The following is a 20916-nucleotide window of genomic DNA, read 5'->3' as shown; positions in this document are numbered from 1 at the left end:
CAGTAGGGTAAACCAGTATAAAATACAGGGATTTTTTTGTCTGTCCTAGCATATATTCTGCTTAAATTGGTGAGAGTAAAAGATCTTAAATCAGTGAAGCATTAGGAAACCATCATTTTATGTGCTTTATACTCTGGTTTATACTCTGAAATTCTGCCTGTATTGGTTCCCTTTGCTTAGGAGAAAATATTTTAGAGGCCTTCTTTTCCTTTAAAGGATTTAGATCCTTGAGGATTTTTTTTCCTCTGCTGTTGCTGCTGTTTACCATGGAGCATGGAAGGGAGCTTAATTCTTTCGTTCTCATGGCTTTTCTCCTCTTTTTCAGAAGTAAGAAACTTTTTAGCAAGAAAAAATTGAAAAGGAAACAGAAGACTAAGTTGAAAGTCAAAACACGCAACAAGGTAAGTCTGTAACTAACTGGACAAAGGTCTGACTCAAAACCAAAAGTAATTTCAACTGAGAGAAATATGAGGAAAAAGAAAAAGTGTAACTAGCAATTTGTTTAGAAATTATAATAATAGGCCAGTATTTGTCTGTTTACTGTATTCTACATGACTACAACGTTAACCTTATTCAGCTGTGTTTGCTACTAATGTTCATCATGAAATAATATGAAGAGCATTTTTTGTTCTCCAGTTCCTAAAGTGTAAGTATAGCTAAACATGTTGGTTTTATAGTTAAGTTTTAAGAGATGCATGTCTAGCCAACAGCTGCGAAGAGTTCTGTCCATATTACCTAAAGGCAAAAGGGAGCATTCAGTGTCTAAGGAAGCCAAAGTTACCTCTGAGAATTCCTCCGTAATGGAGTAGATGATACTTACTGGTTTCTATTAATATTTTCTCCCTGTGTAACTTCTGCCTCCATCCCTTTAAATGTATGGTAGCAGAATCAGTGAACCTCATTGAAATGTTTACTTGTTGCAGACAAGAAATCTAGGCAGAAGCAACAGTATTTTACAGTACTCCTCTACTGCATTCTTAATTACAGAGCTGTTATTTTTCTGTTTAAGCTGGAGTCTTGGGGGGATTTTAATGAAGGCATACTGCAGGCATGGAGACTTCTTTCTAGGTTCCCAGTGTAGTCAGTAGAGAAAAAGTAGCTCCTTTCTGGAGTAGTTCTGAAGAACCACTGGAATATCCAGTAAAAACACTGTAGTCAGTTGAATGTTCTTATAATACAAGTAGACTGTAGATCAAATTGGCCATCTTATCTCTATTTGCCACACCTCATATAGTTCCTCTATCTCAAGACAGATGACTTTGGGAGGGTGAAGCAAGCTCTGTATCTCTTCACTTGGTATTGCCTTTTTGGATACTTACCAGATTGTTCTACTTATCTCAAGTAGTGCAGCTCCAGACTATGGTATAAAAGGGTCTTATCTTCACTTTCTGTTCTCAGTACTGTACAGTGAAATATTTTTGGTCCAAACTGAATTTTCCAGTCCTTTCTTCAGTTGCTATGATACTAGCAGTTTTAGCCCTATTCCTGTCATGATTTTATCAGACCTACTGTCAACATGGAAAACCAAGTTAGAAATTTGAAGAAATTTTACAGAATGTAGTTAGTCTTTGTGTGTTCTATCTAGTGGCAGAAACTTGTGCTTCTAAAATAACTCTTCAGCTTTCATCATTGTTACCATATAAAGGGAAACTTGTCTTTCTGGATAGTGGTGCCCTAGTTCAACTGCCAAGCAGAAAGCTAAATCCAGAACTGTTCTTCTCAAGCTTGGCAGTCAAATGTGCTTCTTAGTTTTATTTGCATTACATAAATGGGTTGGTAGGATCCCTTCTGAATGGCCAAAGACAATATGAGCATCCTAAAGGCTGGTTCTTGTCAGTAGTTACAGATCTGGCACTAACTGATCATCTCTGCACCTCATGCCTATGGAGGGTTGTTTACAAGATTTTTCTTGAATTTAAAATGGCTTCCACTTAAAGTATTAAGTGAGATTTATCTGTCTTTGAAAGGCATAATGGGTTTTTGCATGTCTTTTACTGATGCCTTTATTCTAGACAGCCTTTGAGGCAAGCCAGAGTTGACCAGCAGAGTATTGGTGTTTCAAGTCACTGAGGTAGAGGAAGGTACTCCAGCTTATTCCTGCGTGATAGCAGGAAATTGTGTATTTCCTGAAAAATGTAGCTGAAAAGGGAAGGAGAACCTAAAGATGTGAGGCTGACTTTATCAAACTTTGTTTACTGCTGAAGTGGTTTGGGGGCTTTTTGTTTGGTTTGGTTGTTTTCTTGGGGTTTTTTTGTCATTGGTTTGTTTGTTTTGTTGGTTCCCCCCATGCTTACCAGTGCAGAGTAAGCACAATGATAATTTTTACAATGGAATGTCTGAAAACAGATGTGTTTATTGTCAGGAAAATACATGTTTCCATTTGAAGCCTTATGATAGGGTTTACTGAAAAGCCCATCACTACTGGACATTCTGAGCAAGAGATCTTCTGTGCATTAGTTTAATTTTTCAATAACCAGGGTCTTTCAGTCTGAACAGAGATGGGAGCTTTCTCTTAATAGGCTTGGTAGAGGCTGGGAGGGCCTTAAATTAAGAATAAGCCAAAGGACCCGAAAAATTTTGTTATTTATACCCTGCATTTTATAAATATGAGAATTTAATAATTGAAGAGGAAAGAACATTTTTTAAGAAAAAAAAGGTCATTGTTGAGCAACTGGAAGAAAATTATTTCTGTCATTTAGACATTAAATGTTACAACATTTTAAGTATAAAACTTTAATTGGTGTTTAATGCAGCCCAATATTTTGAGCGTTAGTGTCTTTCTAAGCTGGGGTCATGTTACGATTACTTGTATTTGAACTACTGTTAACTTTTGGTTTTGTGGTTTATTATCTTTTTTCTTCTTTTTTTTTTTTTTTTTTATCAGTAGAAAATTGTAGGCTGTGTAACTTACCTCAACCCTATGAATATTGCTGCTTCTCATCCCTCATTCCCTTTTCACTGCCTGGAGTTTTCCCACTTTCCTGTTAACTCGTAAAGGTGCTGCTTAGGACATTTGGCTGACAGACTGGGTGGAAAGCCAGAGCTCACTATCTTTTTTTCTCATAATGTTATTTGAAGAAGACTGAAAAACTGGAGTCCACCAGAGACATGGAATGTACTTCCACTGATCAGCTTCCACCTGTTTAGGCAGAAGTTTTAAACTATGACTTCTTTAGCTTTATACAAATGGACAGAATAAAACCTTGGGAAAGGACAGTTCATGTAGCAGACAAATTTAAGCTAATGGTTAGATGTATAAGGTGAATCAACTGGGATAAATATTTGTCTCATCAAAACCACTCATAGCTACTCAAATAATTTGACAGTGTTTTCAATGGCTATTGTATTATTTGGTGTTTGCACCTCAAGAGGGTATCCCTTTCCAAGAGATGTTTTAACAGTCCAAAGAAATATTTGGTGAGGTTCTGTGCTCTGTTATGCACAGGTTAGATCAGATGGTTATTACAGCCTTATCTATCTTTAACAACAGATTAACTTTCCTTTCCTAGATTATAGTCTATTTCCATCACATCTGAGAATAAATGGTTGTTGCAGGTTCAAGAGGAAGGAAATAAACTGGTCAGAAAATAAGCTATGTATGGATGTAATCTTTTGGGAAAACTGTTTATGTGCAAGACAAGTGTAAAGGGGAGACCAGAGGGTTTCTTTTTTCCCACTTCTTGAGTGTACTGGAACATTACAAAAGGCTAACTGAGAAGGGTACTTGTGAGTCTGTTTGTTCTATTATATGAACCAAACCTGTGCCATTTAACCTCTCTTACATAATGCATCCTTCCATTCAGCAGGGACTATATGTTTAAAAGAACAAGTCATACGTCAGAGTATGGGCATCTGCATTTCATTCTTTCTGTGTTACTTACAGGAAAAAAAGTAACACGGAAGAAATAGTTTTACCTTTATATATTAAATCTTTACTTATATTGGCACTGCAATTTCTCAGGCCTGTATTTAGATTTCTTTATTCAGTAGCTCAGGATTGAATTGTTCTTTCTTTAATATCCCTTAAAACTTCAAGAGAAAGGCTTTTCTAATTTTATCTTAAATGTTTGGAGAACATAATCTATTTCTCTTTTGTCTACCTAAAATACAGTGAACTTTTCCGAGTGATTTAGTTAGGTTTATTGCCTTTACAAATCCTCTATCTGTTCATCTGAAAAAGATGTCTTAGTCCTTCTGACCATCGAAATGACCTTTCATCACTGTTACCTCACCTTGTGTGGTTTCAGAATCTTCTTTTTGAAGCTTAATATTGTACATTTTGTGAGAATGATATTGTGTTTAAGAATTGCTCTTCATTTCCATCAAAATTAATTTAAAATGTTTTGTCTAGCACAAATAAATTTTTGCAGCACTTGAGACAGAAGATGGGATGAATACTGGGTATCTGTTGTTCTATGATGTATGTTTCATCATGTATCTAGATTAAGAAGTTGCATTTTCAATTCGAGATGGTACCAAGTGAAACAAAAAAAAAATAAAGGTTTCAGAATGTCCCTCTTTCTTACAGCTCACATAAAAGTCACTAAATCAAAAAGCATCATTCTCTTTCCCCGTCTTGATGCTCCATTCTTTATGAAAGTGGTAGCAATTTTGTATTTCAAGAATCCAAATGCTTTGGGAGAATAAAAAAGGTAGAGCCTATCATCTGCTCTTCACTAAGTCATCCTAGAAGCTGGGCTTCTAGTAATTTTTGTACTTGGTGAGTACTTTGCAGTGCAGTATTCCAACAGCCATCAAAAAAAGGCCGTTTAGAGGTGCAGAAAATATGATTGTAGCTTTTCACTGTATGCACAGTGTCATGTGAAGATATTCCATGTTTCTGTGGACCTTGATACCCTTAATACCAAGAAACAAGTTATAGGGTGGAGTTTTTCTTGAAATAATGTATCTCATAGCTCAAGAGCAGTCTGATTGCATTATTAACAATCCTAGACAGTTTATTAATTTGCACAAATTAACTGCTTTACTGAGTTTTTAGAAGTCAATTAACATTTTATCTTCTAACATTTTCCTTGGCAATATAGAAGTACTTTGCCCAACATGAAATGCAGTATCATTAAGGGAATTGCTGTAACTTAAAGTAGACTTTATTAGTTTGATGTAAAACTTAAGTGGGGTTCTGTAGGCACAGTTAGTGGTTAGATTTTCATAGTGATCTATTTTACCTCAAAATCTAGGAGCTGGTAGCAAGATTGTATGGGTGGTAGCATAGAAGAGTGACCCAGTGCCATAGTTCTCATTAGTTGCAGAAAAAGAAATTTCCAGTTAATGATGAATTGATCCGATTGGTGCATCTGACCTGAGTGAGGTTAGGAATCTGTTGTAATCTGGAAAGGAAAAAACTTGCCTCATATGGTAAAAATTTCTGATATCTGTTATTAATACTTTCCACTGCCATTGTTGAAGAAAATTAAAACTGGAAAGTGCTTACTGAATGAGTATTTGCACGAGAGGAACAGAAACATTTTCTGTTTCTTTTTTGTCTTAATTGACTCCATCTCTGACTTTTGTAAAAGAAATAAAAAGTGATGTTAATACAACCTGCTTATATACCTCCACTTTTGAACAGATGTTTGCTTTGAAGACTTGGAAACTATAAATATGATAGTTTAAGCTCCTCAGAGGCTTGAGCAAATCCATCATGAATAAATTGTCAGTGGTGTTTACCTTATAGTGAAGTTTGTGCGGGGAGAGAGAACAAGGTGATGATCAGAAGTTCTGTTCCTACTCTTTAACCAGAAACTGTGTCTTGTCATTCAGCACCTTTCTTTTTCCCTTTAGGCATCCCAAGCATCTGTATGTTTATACATTTAATGTTAATTCAGTTGAGTTTTTATTTTCTCCTCAAATGAAAGATAGTAAATGGTGAAAGTCATTATTATCCTTAAGTTTTAACCTGTTTTTACAACCCTTATTGTTCAACTTATTGTTCAAAAAGGGATTTATTTAATGCAGTCATAAGGCCAGTCTTTTTAAAGTGGCAAAATTCTTAAGTACCCGTGTTAGGTTTGCTGCTCTATTTTTTGAGCATATAACAGAATGAAGTATAATCTACTTTTGGTTTCAAAGAATTTACAGTTCTCAGATACGGTATAATGAAGAGAAAATAGAGGTATGAAATAAGAAATGCAGACATTGGGTTAACATCACAGCTAGGAATTAAACCATTGAGTCGTATATTCTAGTGCTACACTCTTCAGATAGAGAAGGGTTTTTTGGGTTCTGGAGAATATTGTGATGTTGAAGTCTTGAGTAGGAGATTACTTAACTCTATGTAACTATAGTTACCCTGTTGTAAAAGACTGAGACACTGAACACAGAAAGAATGGTTAAAGTGCTTACTATTTAAAAGGTAACACATTAAGTAAGGGATTTTTTAACAATTGTATTAAGAATAAGGAAGGAGTTAATTTCTGAAAATTAGTCAGCTTTTTATTAATAGGCAAGAAAACATACACTGATGTTTTGTCTAGCACTGTCATGTCTAAAATTATCTGTGCTGGTTAAACAACTTGGCCAACCTATTTCAGAAGAGGCTATGTAAGCCACAGAACTGAGGCTGTTCTGGAACTAAGACTAAGCTGAACTCCTGACAAGAAAACTGGAATGGAAACTCTTCACAGATTTTATAATTGCAATAAATGATACTAATTAGATAAGTGAACTTCAGATAGAGATATTTCAGAGGTTCCAGATACTTTTCCTGTAACTGTCAGTAAACTAGGAAATGCATGGTAAACTTACTAATTTTTTTCTTTTTCTTTCTAACCTGCTCAGTTCATCTGTGTTAGTTTTAAAGCTGAAAGCTTACATGGTGTTTTTGTCTTAGCAGCAGCTGCAAAACCTCTTGGGGTATGTGTATGGATATTTGACATACAGAGGAGTCATATGTTATAGCTGTTTAGTTTTCTGGTGCCAAATACATTTTAAAGTATGTAGTGGCTCATTATCATTGGTATCAGTCCAAATCTATTCTGATGCAATTTGATACTGGAATAATGTGAGGTTTGAGTTCTTGCAGGGTTTTAAAAACATCAGCTTTATTATTTCAAAGGTACTCGTGTTTAACAAGGACCAAACCTACGTGGTCTTTCAAGCCCTAATGGCAGAAGTTATGTTCTGCTAAAAAAAGAAGGGAAAAAGCCCCCAAACTTCCAATAAGTTTATAGGGAACTTTTTCCAGCTTGCTTTTTTTTTTCTCCCCCCTCCCCATCTTTATTGTTTTGTGCTTACTGCTAACACTGACAAGGGTGAAAAATTAACACATTGTCTGTGTTGTATAAAATAGTCTATAGAGTAAGTCATTGCTTCATGATGTTTGCAATAATTTTGTAGTAATAATGGAAAGGAAAGATACGTGAATATATACCAGTACAGTTAGAATAATAATATAGTCAAAATGAAATATGTAAACTGACATATTTTGAAGCTATTTTGAGGGTTTTTTTTAAGTTTCTTAAATACGGTGTTAAATGATCTAACTTAGAAGCCGGTGTTACTCCTGGTAATAATAAGATATGCAGAGATAAAAATATGTTGTGAACTATTGCTTTGTTTTGATACATAAAGTTGTGACTACTGTACTACAGAATAAACCACCCCATTAAAACATTATCCAGTTCATGGATCTCAAACTTCTTTTCCCTTCTTCTGTATTAAAGTCCTCTTTCCTATCAATGTTCTCACAGGTGTATATTTCCACTCTGATCTGTTCCAAATCACTGTAATATAATTTGCTGTATACTCTCCTGCCAAATGAAGGTTGTCATTCACAATACCTATTAAATAAAAAGAAAGAAAAAGACAGTAATCCTTCGCCCTCAATGCCCCCCAAGAATACAAGAAACAAACCAAAATAACTATGTTAATAGGTTAATAGTCATGACCTTGACTCAGTCTGGCCTAATGTATCTCCAAATTTTCCCTTGCATGTTGAAGCAAATTTGTCCTTCACTCTTAATCTAGGCTTTCTCTCCTTAGGCAGTCTCTGGGCCTTCTGTCTACATCGAGGTATTACAGAGAATTGCTTCCTCCTAAGTGCCTGAAGTCCAGTTTTTCACAGCCGGTGCTCAAACCAGCCTAGTAATTAATAGTGCACAGAAGAAGAGAAAGTATAGCCCTGTCTGGGGATTTTTTGTTGTTGTTGTGACATTTTGGTTGTTGGTTTTTAAGTCTGTCATTTCTACTGTTCACTCTTACTGTAGCAGAGAGGAAGAGTAGGGGGCAGAATTTGAAAGATGTTTTTAGAATTATTTTTTATTAATAATTTCCCAAGTCTAATGACAGCTTCATGGAGGCTCTTCTGTGTCTTGGCAGTGGCTGACAGTAATGTACTATTAGTAGATACCAAGGGCAGGAGAGGAGGGTAAGTGGTAGGGTATAAGGGTATGTGTAGTGGTAGTTTCTCAGAACAGTTTCACAATTCTTACTTTGCAGCTCAGGGCCTGTGAAAGCAGGACAGTGTCCTGTTACACTGTAGGCTTTGTAGATTTTTGTGTTCAGTAGTTTGTCCACTAGGTATTTATTACCCACAAAATTATTATCCACAGCATCCAGCCAGGGGAGTTTTTGAACTTGCTGTGTGTTTTCATTTAATGACAAAAGTAATGGTATTTTTAATTTCTAATACATCTAGCTTATTTTTATTATTATTTAACAAGGGATTAAAACAAACAAATAGAATAATGCTTTTAAAAGTTCAATAATAATTAAAAAAAACCCCAGCAACTGACCCTATGAAGAAGATAAACCTTGAATTCTGATAGGCTTTTGACAGTGGCAGAGGTTTGGACCATTTCACTGCCTGAGCTGCTTTCATTTTCCATCCAGTGTCCTCATCAAGGTATGAGAGGTAAAGACTGAGGCCAGAGGGAATGTATTGAATTATCTTCATTTCCTACCTTCTTTCTTGCCTGAAATATAATTGGTACTTCAATAGGAAAATTTAGTCTCCTGCTTGAGCATCATTTGGTCGACCAAAATTTCAGACTGTCGAGATTACTTATATTTAATGAATCTTGAAACTTCTAATTAACTTAAAACTAATCTTGTTTTTCAGACTGAAAACCTAGAGAGTACCATAACCATACCAGATATCAGATTACACAGCAACCCTTCAGCTTTTAATGTTTACTGCAATGTCCGCCATTGTGTATTGGAGTGGCAAAAAAAGGAAGCATCTGTATCTTTGGCTTCAAAGAACAGTGTACAAAGTGGGGATTCAGACAGTGATGAAGAAGAGGAATCCAAAGAGCCACCTATTAAACTTCCAAAGGCAAGTAACTGGATACAGTTTAAAGCATGCCAGGTGTTTCATCTAATGTTGGTATGTTCTTTGTGGGGAATAAAGAACAGCATTACAAGCCAGCTGCTTAGAAAATAGCTGTAATTCATTTGTAGTCAATCTACTCCCGAATCATCCGAGTTGATGAATTAGGAAGATCTATATATCCACCCAGTAATTAATTTTAAGTCAGTGAAATGTGAGGTAAACATTAAGCATGTACTCCTTTACTGGTGTTTAAAAATGACCAACAGCCTCAAAGGTCTACACAAAAAGCAAATAAGGCAGCTCTTCATCTGTCAGAGGCTACTACCTGTAGTGATAAAGGCTGCTTTCTTTTGCTGTACGCCATAAAAGAATAAATCTTTCTGCTATTGGAATTCAACTGGTGGAGTGTTTTCTAAGATGATTTGCCAGGTGTATGTGTAATTGCAGTAACTGTCAATTATTCTTACTACTTTAGTTTTTTAATCTTCCCCTGTTTTGGCTTTAGTGCCTTTTGGCACTGATAACTACAGTAATGGACATTAAGAATTTGAACATTGCAGTTCAACAGGGTAGGTTTTTTTACCATTCAGTACTTCTGTACTTATAATTTATATAGGAGTTGCTGATTTTTTTTCTTTTTTTTTGATTTGCTGATTCACTGGTTTTGTACTGTGTAGCTTCTGTGCATGTAGTTTTGATTATTGCTAGCTTATTGATGCTATGAATCCTGCTTCCTTTTGTTGTTTGGAGTCTAGAAAGCACATTCAGATTAACTTTTCCTTTTATTTGCTCTAAACCAAACCCTGAATTATGAAGGTTCTTGCAGCAGTGATTTTGTAGAATGTTCTAGTTGCTTGGAAAATTAGAGTTTTATAGGGGATTATGTTTAGGTAGTATCTGAAGGGCAAAGTTGGCATTCAAATATAGTGGCGGGGAATTGCAAAGGAATATAACCAAGTCAGGTAACTGCAACTTGGTAACTGAAATTTCATGGTTGATAAGTCACAGAATAAATAGACTGGTTTGGATTGGAAGAGACCTTCAGGATCACCTAGTTCCAACTCCCCTGCATGGGCAAGGATGCCTTCTGCTGGTTGAGGTTACTTAAAGCCCCATCCAACCTGGTCTTCAACACTGCCAGGAATGGGGCAGCCACAGCTTCTCTGGACAACCTGTGCCAGTGTCTCATCACCTCCACAGTGAAGAATTTTTTCCTAATATCTAATCTAAATCTATACCATTGCAGTTTGGAGCCATTCCCCCTTGTTTATGAACTGCATTTGACTCCTTGTGGATTATATTAAGTGAATAAACAAGTGATTGTAGATGCTTCATTTGAAATTTAAGTAAAAGGCAGTGTAGCTATTAGCATTCGTAAAGAATTCAATGGAGTCTTAAAGAGATTTTGAAATGAAAAGAGGTTCCAAGAAGGATGAGATTTATCAGGGATACGGACAGAACACTTGCATGTGGCAACTAAAACACTGGCATTGTTTAAAGGTGTTAGAGAGTTTATCAAAAGGATAAGTTGGAAAAGTGATGCAGGTTTAAAAAGATGGTGGCTTAGAAAAAATGATGGAGAAATTCTAGGTAGAAAACTTCCCTTTTCTCTCATAATGTCTGTGTCCAGGCTAGAATTTTGTGTACCCTTTGTAACGTGGGCTTACACTTTTGATCTGAAGTCTCAAAGATGTTGCAAAAGGAATGGGAAGATGGCTGTATGGAGAGCATCAGTAAGAGCTGGCAGGTTGTGACACAGAGACTATGGCTGCAACAGTGCTTGTTTTGGCTCAGACCTTTCAGAGAGCAGTGAGAACAAGCTTAGGATGTCTTGAAAAGAACCCTTCTTATTCAGTGCACAGTTTGGAGGAGTTTAGAGACACACGTTATATGTATGAGTGTCTATATGTATAATACACACACACATAAATATATAAAAAAAGGTTAAAAGACCTGTTTTAAGAAGCCTACCCAGTCTGTTGATCTTGGATACTTAAAAAAAAAAAAAGCCAAGCAACGCAAAACCTGTGCAGATCAGGCAAAATCCCAGCAGAACTATCCATTGTTGGTTCCTGCTGTAGTGGAAGTTCATAAAATTATTTTTTCTATTTGTTAGTCTCTGCTTTCTCCTGCTGCCTCTGTCAACTGCTAGAAGAGGTTTTCAGTCTGAAGATTGGGAACAGTACAATGAACTACTCAGTTTCTCTCAAAGATACTATCACTGAAGAGAATTTCTAAAAAATGTACTACAGTGCCTTCTATTCTTTAGCCTACAAGATCAGCATAGAAGGGTTTGGGTTGGAAGGGCCCTTAAAGATCATCTAGTTCCAGCCCTCCCGCCATGGGCAAGGACACCTTCCATTAGACCAGGTTGCTTAAAGCCCCATCCAGCCTGGCTTTGAACACTGCCAGGGATGGGGCAGCTCTGGGCAACCTGTTCCAGTGCCTCACCACCCTCATAGTGAAGAATTGCTTCCAAATATCTACTCTATATCTATCCTCTTTCAGTTCAAAGCCATTCCCCCTTGTCCTAGCACTATTTGCTTTTATAAAAAGAAATAAAAAGATAACTGAGTTTTGGATCCTGGAAAAACCATCTGTACTGTTATTTTGTCGACATTTTTACTACTGTAGATGCCATGCGTGTGCTTTCTCCAACTGCACTGGAAATATGAAATGTAAGGTGTAATTTGCAGCAAAATTGCTGTTGTACTTTGAAGACTTGATTTGAGTATGTTTCTCTTCTTCCTCCAAAAATCAAACAGGTTGTAAAATAACTTGCAGAAGACAGGAATAAAGATAAATTGAATGACAGAAAAGACATTTTTTAAGGCATCCAGTAGAACTTACTATTGCCCGTCAGAATATATTTGTTTTAAGCATGAGTGGCAGTTCCATTAACTTATTTTCATGTTTCAGTCTTTTTTTCCTTAGATTTTATTTAGGGGTGAACCTACATTAAGCACTCTAAGCATTGGAGCTCTGGTCCTGACAGAAACATATGGTGAAGTTTTGAAGATACGGTTGCTTATTTGTAATTAGTTAACCCTCTTTCGTCTTCATCATTACTGCATACTTTGAATAGGAAGTGAAAGGGAACATTCAGTGGAGAGAAGCATAATTGTAATCTCAGAATATTCAGGAATTCTAAAAGGGAAAATTGGGAGTGGCTGTAACAGGACTTTTACAGATGTTGTATTAGTTGGCATAATGCATGTCTGTAAGTACGTATGGCGTTTCAGTGACAAGCAATTAATCCTTGTTTTGTGACAAAAAATAATCTCAGAGTCTTTGGAGAGGAAAGTACTAGTTCTGCCAGTATCAGCTGTCAAATGCATCATTACTCAAATTGGGAAGTCAGGTTGCAAGCCAATTCTAGCTTGCTGGTTCTCATTAATGAGCAAGGAAAAAGGTCTGTCAAAATGCAAACTCCATAGAAATTAGAAGGCCTCAGAGGCACAGTTTGTCTTACTATATCAAAAAACTTTTAAGTTTCCTATTTTTTTCAGTGAACTATTATTCTGCTTAGATAAGCTCTTTCATATAATGACATTACTTCTGTGTAATATTTGCTAGTACAGTTATGTAGGTGGGTTCTTGATTTTAATTCTTTTGAATTACCTTTGTATTCTGTATTACATTTTTATTACACAGATAACTATCTTCTGTGAACACTGAGATATACCTTTATTGATGAAGATGCAAAAATACTAACAGATACTCTGAAATATCTGTACTTCCTTAGATCATTGAAGTTGGATTATGTGAAGTCTTTGAACTGATAAAGGAGACAAGATTTTCTCATCCATCCTTGTGTCTCAGGAGCCTACAAGCCCTACTTAATGTGCTTCAGGGCCAGCAACCAGAAGGCCTGCAATCAGAACCTCCTGAAGTCCTAGGTAATATCTCATCTCTTACTTTATTTGTATTAACGTGTATCTGTTACTGTGACGGACAGAAGAAAATGGTTTCTAGCAAGTATTTGTGAGACAGTAATGTGCTTGTTCTTAACTGACTGACTTTATTCTGGAGTGTAAACTCCTTATGGTGTAACCAGTACTTTCTCAGCATTAATATTCTGTAGAACAGTAATTTTGGGATGTAAAGGGGGGAGTGTGTATGTATATGTGCATGAAAGTCAGATTTTGTTAGTATGTAATGCAATGTTCCACTGAAATGTAGTAAACCATACAACTTCACAAATTCATTTGTCTTACTGAAGCTATAAAATGCTTAGTCTTATTGGAAAGAAGATAGTTCTACAGTGAAATTCTCATCATCTGCTGTTGTAATGTATAGCTTAGCTACTGAATATGGCAATTTATGTAAAACTGTTAAAAAGAGTGTCAGAATTCTTGCTTTTATTTCCTCTGTTCATCAGAAAGCTTCCCTGAAAATTAATTTTGTTTTTAATGATATTGAATATAAAAGTTGAACTTCTGATAGCTTTGAATGTATAATTGATTATGTCCTTTAAGTTAAAATCCAATTATTTTTAGTTAACTCATAGTCTCATAGTTTTTACTGGTTTATAGAACTCTGAAGAAGGCTAGGCTGTAGCATCTTTTGTTTAAAATAGAAAATCATCACTTGGGAGGGAGGTGTGCTATTCACCTGTTGGTGCTTGGTAATGAAATGTGGATAAATGTATAAAGAAACCACAAGGTCCCTCAAAACAGAAGCTGGCAATTACAACTGTTGAAGGTGCGATGCAACCCGCGACCTTGACGTTATCAGCACCACAGGAACTTTATCCCCCTCTACAGTACGTAGAAGTTCTGATTGGGCTGGGCCAGCCCTGTTGGCAGATCCCCTCGTGTTGACCAACCAGGTGGCTTTTGGTAAATGTATATCCCAGTGTTTGAAAGTCCCACCACCCATTGCTCTCAGTGTAGTTTTTAGCAGCCCATTGTACCGTTCGATTTTCCCAGAGGCTGGTGCATGGTAGGGGATGTGATAGACCCACTCAGTGCCATGCTCTTTAGCCCAAGTGTCTATAAGGTTGTTTCGGAAATGAGTTCCATTGTCTGACTCAATTCTCTCTGGGGTGCCGTGTCGCCACAAGACTTGTTTCTCAAGGCCCAGGATAGTGTTCTGGGCAGTGGCGTGGGGCACAGCATATGTTTCCAGCCATCCGGTGGTTGCTTCCACCATGGTAAGCACATAGCGCTTGCCTTGGCAGGTCAGTGGGAGTGGGATATAGTCAACCTGCCAGGCCTCCCCATACTTGTACTTCAGCCATCGTCCTTCATACCAGAGAGGCTTTAACTGCTTGGCTTGCTTAATTGCAGCTTAATTGTTTCATGTTCATGAATAACCTGGGCAATAGTGTCCATTGTAAAGATTGTACAGATTTTTTTATGTATGTTTTTCTATGTTATGTCTCAACAGTATTGCATTTCCAAAGATGATAGTAGTTTGCTACAGAAGGCTTTTATTTTGTATTGATGCAGAATATTAAAAAGCTACAAAGAAGGCTTTGTTTTGATTGCTGCCTTAGTGATTATTTGTATATATTATCAAAAAAATGGAGGTGGATTTTGGTTCACACCTTGATTGTCACAGGTGTTCAACCACTACAGTGCTTGAAAAGAGACACATGATCAAAATAATTTTCAAGCTTTGAATTCAAATGCTTGTTTCTGAGAAATAGGGTGGGCTTCAACATGGGTAATTGTCATAAAGACCTACACATCATCGCAATAATGAGGTAGACGGAATAGGCAGGAAAAGTAACTCTGGCCCATTTCTTGTTAACATGTTCCACTGTAATCGAAGGACTTTGGTTTTCTTCTCTGGCTGTTGTGATTATCAAGACTCAGCATTTCTGGTGGAAAAAGAATGAAAAGTTTGGGATGTTGTAGGGCTATCTAAATGGGATGCTTTCTTTTCTGTCTGAAAATAGGGCTAAACTTATGGCCAAGGAAAGATGCATATTTTTCAAGTTTTAATTTCACATTGACTGGAAAATTGCTTGGTATGATTTGTGACTTGTCTGTGTAATTACTGTGTTTTATCTGCAGAATCCCTGTTCCAGCTTCTTCTGGAGATAACTGTCCGTAGCACAGGAATGAATGACAGTACAGGACAGTCCTTGACAGCACTTTCCTGCGCTTGCCTCTTCAGTTTGGTAGCTGCATGGGGAGAGACAGGAAGGACGTTGCAAGCAATCTCTGCTATCCTCACCAATAATGGCAGCCATGCTTGTCAGACTATTCAGGTCTTGCAATAAAACTTTTGTAATCTGGGGGCTTATGTAAATGGATGTGTACATGAGTTCTGAGAAGATCTATTGTGTAAATTCAGTTAACCTTTCTCCCCTCACTAGTTTTGCAATAAGAGTAGGTTTTATTTTGTCACTCTTGTATTAGAGAGAGAACACAAAATACAGCATTTGAAAAACAGTTGTATTTTTTACTCTTTATTTTACTATTTAGGTGCCAACCATTTTAAACTCTCTTCAACGGAGTGTACAGGCAGTTCTGGTGGGCAAAATCCAAATCCAGGACTGGTTTAGTAATGGGATAAAGAAGGCAGCCTTGATGCACAAATGGCCATTGAAAGAAATATCTGTAGATGATGATGACCAGTGCTTACTTCAGAGCGATGGCTTTTTCCTCTATCTCTTGTGTAAAGATGGACTTTACAAAATCGGCTCTGGATATAGCGGGACAGTGAGGGTAATGTTATTTCTTCTTGCCTGAATGATAGTTAAAATACTAACTTTTATGATGTCGTGTTTCCATTGAGAATCTTTGAGCTTACTAATGATCAGTTCTTCTACAGTTTGTCTAAATTTTTCTGATGATTTCTATGAGAATTTTACAGTATTTTCTTAAAATTTTCGCTTGTCAATGTGGTTCAAGACATTGTTATTTAGACACTAAATGATTATTTGTAAAATTGTCACTCTGGTATTTATTAACTGTTGGATTTTTTTGCTTTCCAGGGCCATATATACAATTCTACATCCCGCATCAAAAACAGAAAAGAAAAGAAGTCTTGGTTAGGTTATGCTCAGGTAAGTGAATATTTAAAACATAAAACATGCACCCCACCCCCATCCCTCATGAGTAATTTAAGTAGACCTTGTCTTAGAGTAAGCTTACATGGATATTGTATCGTTCCTTTGGCTTCAGTTGTAAAAACCAGGTTTTTGGTACTGACTTTTAAATTGTGGAAGATGAGAAACATCTGATGATACTGACATATAGAAAGGCGTAATGAAAAGTGTCATTGATGTTGTCACTCTGAAGACTTTCTCACAGTATAATGGTTTAACATGTAAATTTATGAATTGTACAGTCAGTTGATGTGTGCTTCTTAAAGAAGTTAGTGGATGTAAAAATATGCTTTTGCAAAAAAATAGTGTAAAAACACTTGAAATATCTATTTATGAAAATCAGTTGTTTTTTAAAACATTTGCAGTAAAATAAGGAAGTGCTGTTTTGGCTGGGGGAGGATTGAGGGTGTGTAAGCCATAAGCAGAGATAATTGTTCATGTTACCACTGCAGAGTTAACTATATTTGGATATTTTGTTTTCTTAGGGTTAGTTTCTGGAATATCAACCACCCTTTTTTTATACCTTTGCCATTCATTATCAAAACTGTGGGGTGTTTAGAATCCTGTTATTACCACTATATGCTCTCTCTCTCTCACTCCCAAAAACCCCAACAAACCCCCAAAGAAACAAAAACAACCCCTACAACAAAACACAAATTAAATTTCAGAGCATAATGAATTTACTTTATCTTTTAACTACTGAGCAATTTTTATGAGTGATCTCATTGTCCCAGTGTGAAATTAAATGCATTCCTTGCCATGTTTTTGAAGTTAAATTGTTCACTACAAATACGTATTCTATTATTTCGGTTATCTCATATATATATATACATACACATACAAAATGGGATTTTGTTTAGTATCAAAACAGGTCACCAGAAGGAATACTGGCACAATATACATGTGTGCAGATGCATTCATTCAGGAGCTGTTTTATCAGTTTGGAAAATAATAGGATCCATACAGTTTCCGCTGTATAGAGTTACACATTTGGACATTTTGTATATAGCTGTAAATGTATTTGATGTTCTTCTCTGAGTGCTTGTACAGGTGTATGCAGTCACAGTGACTGTACCCAAAGGCACTGTTAGTTGGAAGAATGCCACTCTGGGGCTGTATTTATAGGAAGATGTGTAAATTGCACTTACTGCTAAGTATGTGTTCATAAAAGAGGTTAAGATGTGCTTTCAGTCTTGTTTCACTTCAGGTGCTTGGTTAAGTCAGCTCAAATTCAAGTGATTTTTCTAACTTCATCATATCAGTTATTTTAGACTGAAGCTTTTCTTGTCTATTTTAATGCTCTTTACTTACTTTTCCTAGTTTGCATGGGTTTGATTTTTCTCATTTCACAGAGATTGATTTATCCAGGAAATTTCAAGTAGTTTAGATAGAAGTAAAAGGGTTGGTTGGATTTTTCTGTTGATGACTGTAATTAGGTTTGACAGATATTCGTAGGTTAACCCTTAATGACCTCCCTGTGAAATGTGTCCATTCTTATATGTGTGGAATCCCCACCTGAGGTCAGTTGTGCTTAAAGCAAGTTGCAAGCCATTGTTGCATCTCCTTCTATGACAATGCTATTGTCAGGATCATTACTTAGTCATTTTTCATAATGGCCTCCGCAGCGCTCCTGCAGGTGAATACTACTTTAGTTGGCCTCAGTTACGTTGGATGAGTATGTTCATAAGCACCCTTAAGTAGTCTTTTTCTGTAGCTGCTCTTATAGCAGAAGTGCTTTCTAAGTCTAAATTCCCCAAATGTGTTTTTGCCCTTCTCCCTCAAAATTTTTGAAGGATCCACAAGCATTGTAGGATCAAAAAAGACAGGGGAGCAAAGTTGCCATATTGCCTCTCTTATGGATCTGTGCACGTTATACACACATCAGGGCCTATGGAACCAATCTAATTTAAGCTAAAAAAACCTCACTTGGCTCTGTTTTTTTAGATGTGCGCTCAAAGTTACAGGTATAAACAATAAACCTCAAATGTGAGTTTCAGGTAGGCAAATCTTTATACTGAGAAGCCTTCTAAACTGGTGACAGAATCAAACCTTTAAAAATATATGCACAAATGAACAGAAAGAAGATACTATTTTGGTATACCAAAGGAAACTTCCTGACATGGACTGCTGACCAGAATATAGGTAGTTTTGGGGAAATGAAGGTATTCTGCACATGCAGAACCAGAAAGAGAAACTCGGTAGTCGTGAATGTGTGCTTTCCCTTAAGTCTGGTTAGGAGGTGGGAGGTGAGCAGTGTAAGAACTCATCGTATGTAACCTTGTGTCATGGCTCCTGTCACCAAAATCACCATATACTTTGTGGGTATTTCTTTGAAGAGCTCAGAGAATAAATACATGGAATCTTATTAGTGTGGAAGTCAAAGTAGTTAACTAAGATTTTTGAAAAATTCTCTAGTTTTTAATGCACGTATTCATTAATGATCACCCTTCTATGTAGGGCAATATATGTATCTCTTTCCTGGAATTCCTGTGAATCTTTTGTTGATTTGGAAAGTGGGAACAGGAACACTGGTTTTTACTGTGGTCATGGATCTGTACTGCAATTGTATACACATACGAAAAACAGAATTACTATGTATGGCTTCAAAAGCTGTATATGATCTTTAGCACACTGATCTACAGCATGTAAAAATGGTGGAGGAAGGAGGCCAAATTTCCGTTTTCACTGCAGAATTTGATGAGTGGAAAAAAAGTTGATAAGTAATTTTAATGTAAAACTAAAGGGTTTCTAATATTAAAAAAAAAAATACCTAAGATGATTGTGGGTTTTTTTCCACTCATAACAATACCCTTTGATGTATTTAAGAATATTTTCATAACAATATATATATTTTTACTCTTACCAGGGTTATTTATTGTATAGAGATGCGAATAATCACAGTATGACAGCCATAAGAATAAACCCTGAAACCTTGGAACAAGACGGTACAGTTGCTTTGCCAGGTAAGAACCTCCAGCTATGAGAAGATGCTTATAGTTTACTGTATACATGCTATGTATTTTCAGGTAAGCAGAAGAGAAACTGAGACAGATTTTTAGATCATAAAGAGACTGCTTTTTTATGACTTTGGTTTGCTCTACTAGACCAACTGCAGTATTTCATTCAGACATCTTGCATTTTACTCTGACTACTACAAGAATATTGCAACATTTTAGAATGTATGATCATCTTAATTGAAAGACTTAAAGTGATTAACTCCCTTAAAGAATTTTTATTTCACCCCTTGTTTTTAAACTTTGAGAATTTGCTTGGATATGACTTAGTTTCCAGTGGCTCTTATATCTAGGTAGTTACAAACTATGGCGAACCCATTTGTTTTTTAATATAGGTAGAAGTGTATCCAAAAACAAAGGAGTCTTATGAACACTAAGGGACTGTGCTCCTGATGTTTAAATTGTTTGTGGGTTTTTGTTTATTTGTTTTGGAATTTTCTTTTTGTAGTTTCGTTTGGGGTGTTTTTTTGCAGAGGAGCCTCATAACTTGGAGCTCTGTTTTGAAGATGAGGATGTTCTTGGAACATGCTTTAATGACCTTCTGGAAAAACACATCTGTTCTTAGCCACTCACAAAAAGCAGTAGAAAGGCATAAGAATACCTTTTGATTGAACAATGACAAGCTTATTCTTTACCTCAGAAGAAAGATTTTGTGTTGCATCCTGACATAAATAAAAAGGCACTGACTGAAACCTCAGAAAAAATCTCTAGGCTTTCTGTATTTCTAACACAAACAGTAATTTAATTGCTTTGTAGGATTGTTTTTCTACTTTCTTCACCTTAAGGTAGCTTCTTCAACCAATAGGGTCCTTCAAGGTCCTTAATTATCTTACCACTGGTAAACAAATCATTTCTCTTTGTACAAGCCTTGAGAGACACTTGAGTACATTCAAAGTCTACACCTCTGAGCTGCTAGCTTTCTTTTGCAAATCTCAGTGACAAGTGTCATTCTGCAAGACAGACAGTGTTGTGTTTATACTGTAAAAAGGCACAAATTACACAAGAGCATGCCTGCTAAACAAAAATGTATTAATCTTTTAGTGCAAAAGGAGATCCTGTAACTGTGGGAATACCCATTCATAAATCCCTCAAAGTATTTCACACAGTTGCATTTTGTATGATTTCTGATGGTGTCAAAGTGGATGCTAGATGTTCTCATAACTCCTATCCTTTGTATTTCAGCCCTTGAACTTGCTGTTTTACTTTCTGCACGTATCTCAGTGTTACATTGTGAGCAGAGATATCCTTATTCTTTTGGCTAGGAAAAATTCAAAGGGGTCTACTTCTGGTTATTTCCATTTCCTGTTAGAAGAAATGAAGAGGGGGGAGGGTATATATCTTGAGGAAACCTGAGTAGGTACGTAACTCTAAATAGTAGTGGCTGCCCTACTGCAATCTTAATAATCACTCACAGCATGTTCTAGTTCTGAAAAACCACACGGGATAGAACAAAAGAGGAGTAACCTGAACACTGATACGGCTTGTAGGTAGTACGGTATTCAGGCGTGGCTGTATCTGGAGTTCATAGAATCATAGAATAGTTTGGG

The 20916-nt window shown here is 36.4% G+C and overlaps 1 protein-coding gene across 1 annotated transcript; it reads left to right on the top strand.

Annotated features, from left to right (window-relative positions):
• Window positions 1-332: 332 nt before the first annotated feature.
• LOC104402006 (E3 ubiquitin-protein ligase MYCBP2-like) lies at window positions 333-19934 on the top strand (the record flags this gene model as incomplete). The annotated part of the gene is made up of 8 exons (XM_010009766.1): window positions 333-401; window positions 9080-9295; window positions 13038-13191; window positions 15316-15512; window positions 15730-15972; window positions 16242-16313; window positions 19222-19318; window positions 19843-19934. Coding segments are annotated over 8 exons (1140 nt in total), but the record flags the coding sequence as incomplete, so codon positions are not given.
• Window positions 19935-20916: the final 982 nt, after the last annotated feature.

The sequence above is a fragment of the Nestor notabilis genome, unplaced genomic scaffold, assembly GCF_000696875.1.
Source record: "Nestor notabilis isolate BGI_N333 unplaced genomic scaffold, ASM69687v1 scaffold3032, whole genome shotgun sequence".
Taxonomy (NCBI): Eukaryota; Metazoa; Chordata; class Aves; order Psittaciformes; family Psittacidae; genus Nestor; species Nestor notabilis.
Note: the sequence above shows the minus strand (reverse complement) of the source record. Positions and strands in the feature narration are given on the sequence as shown.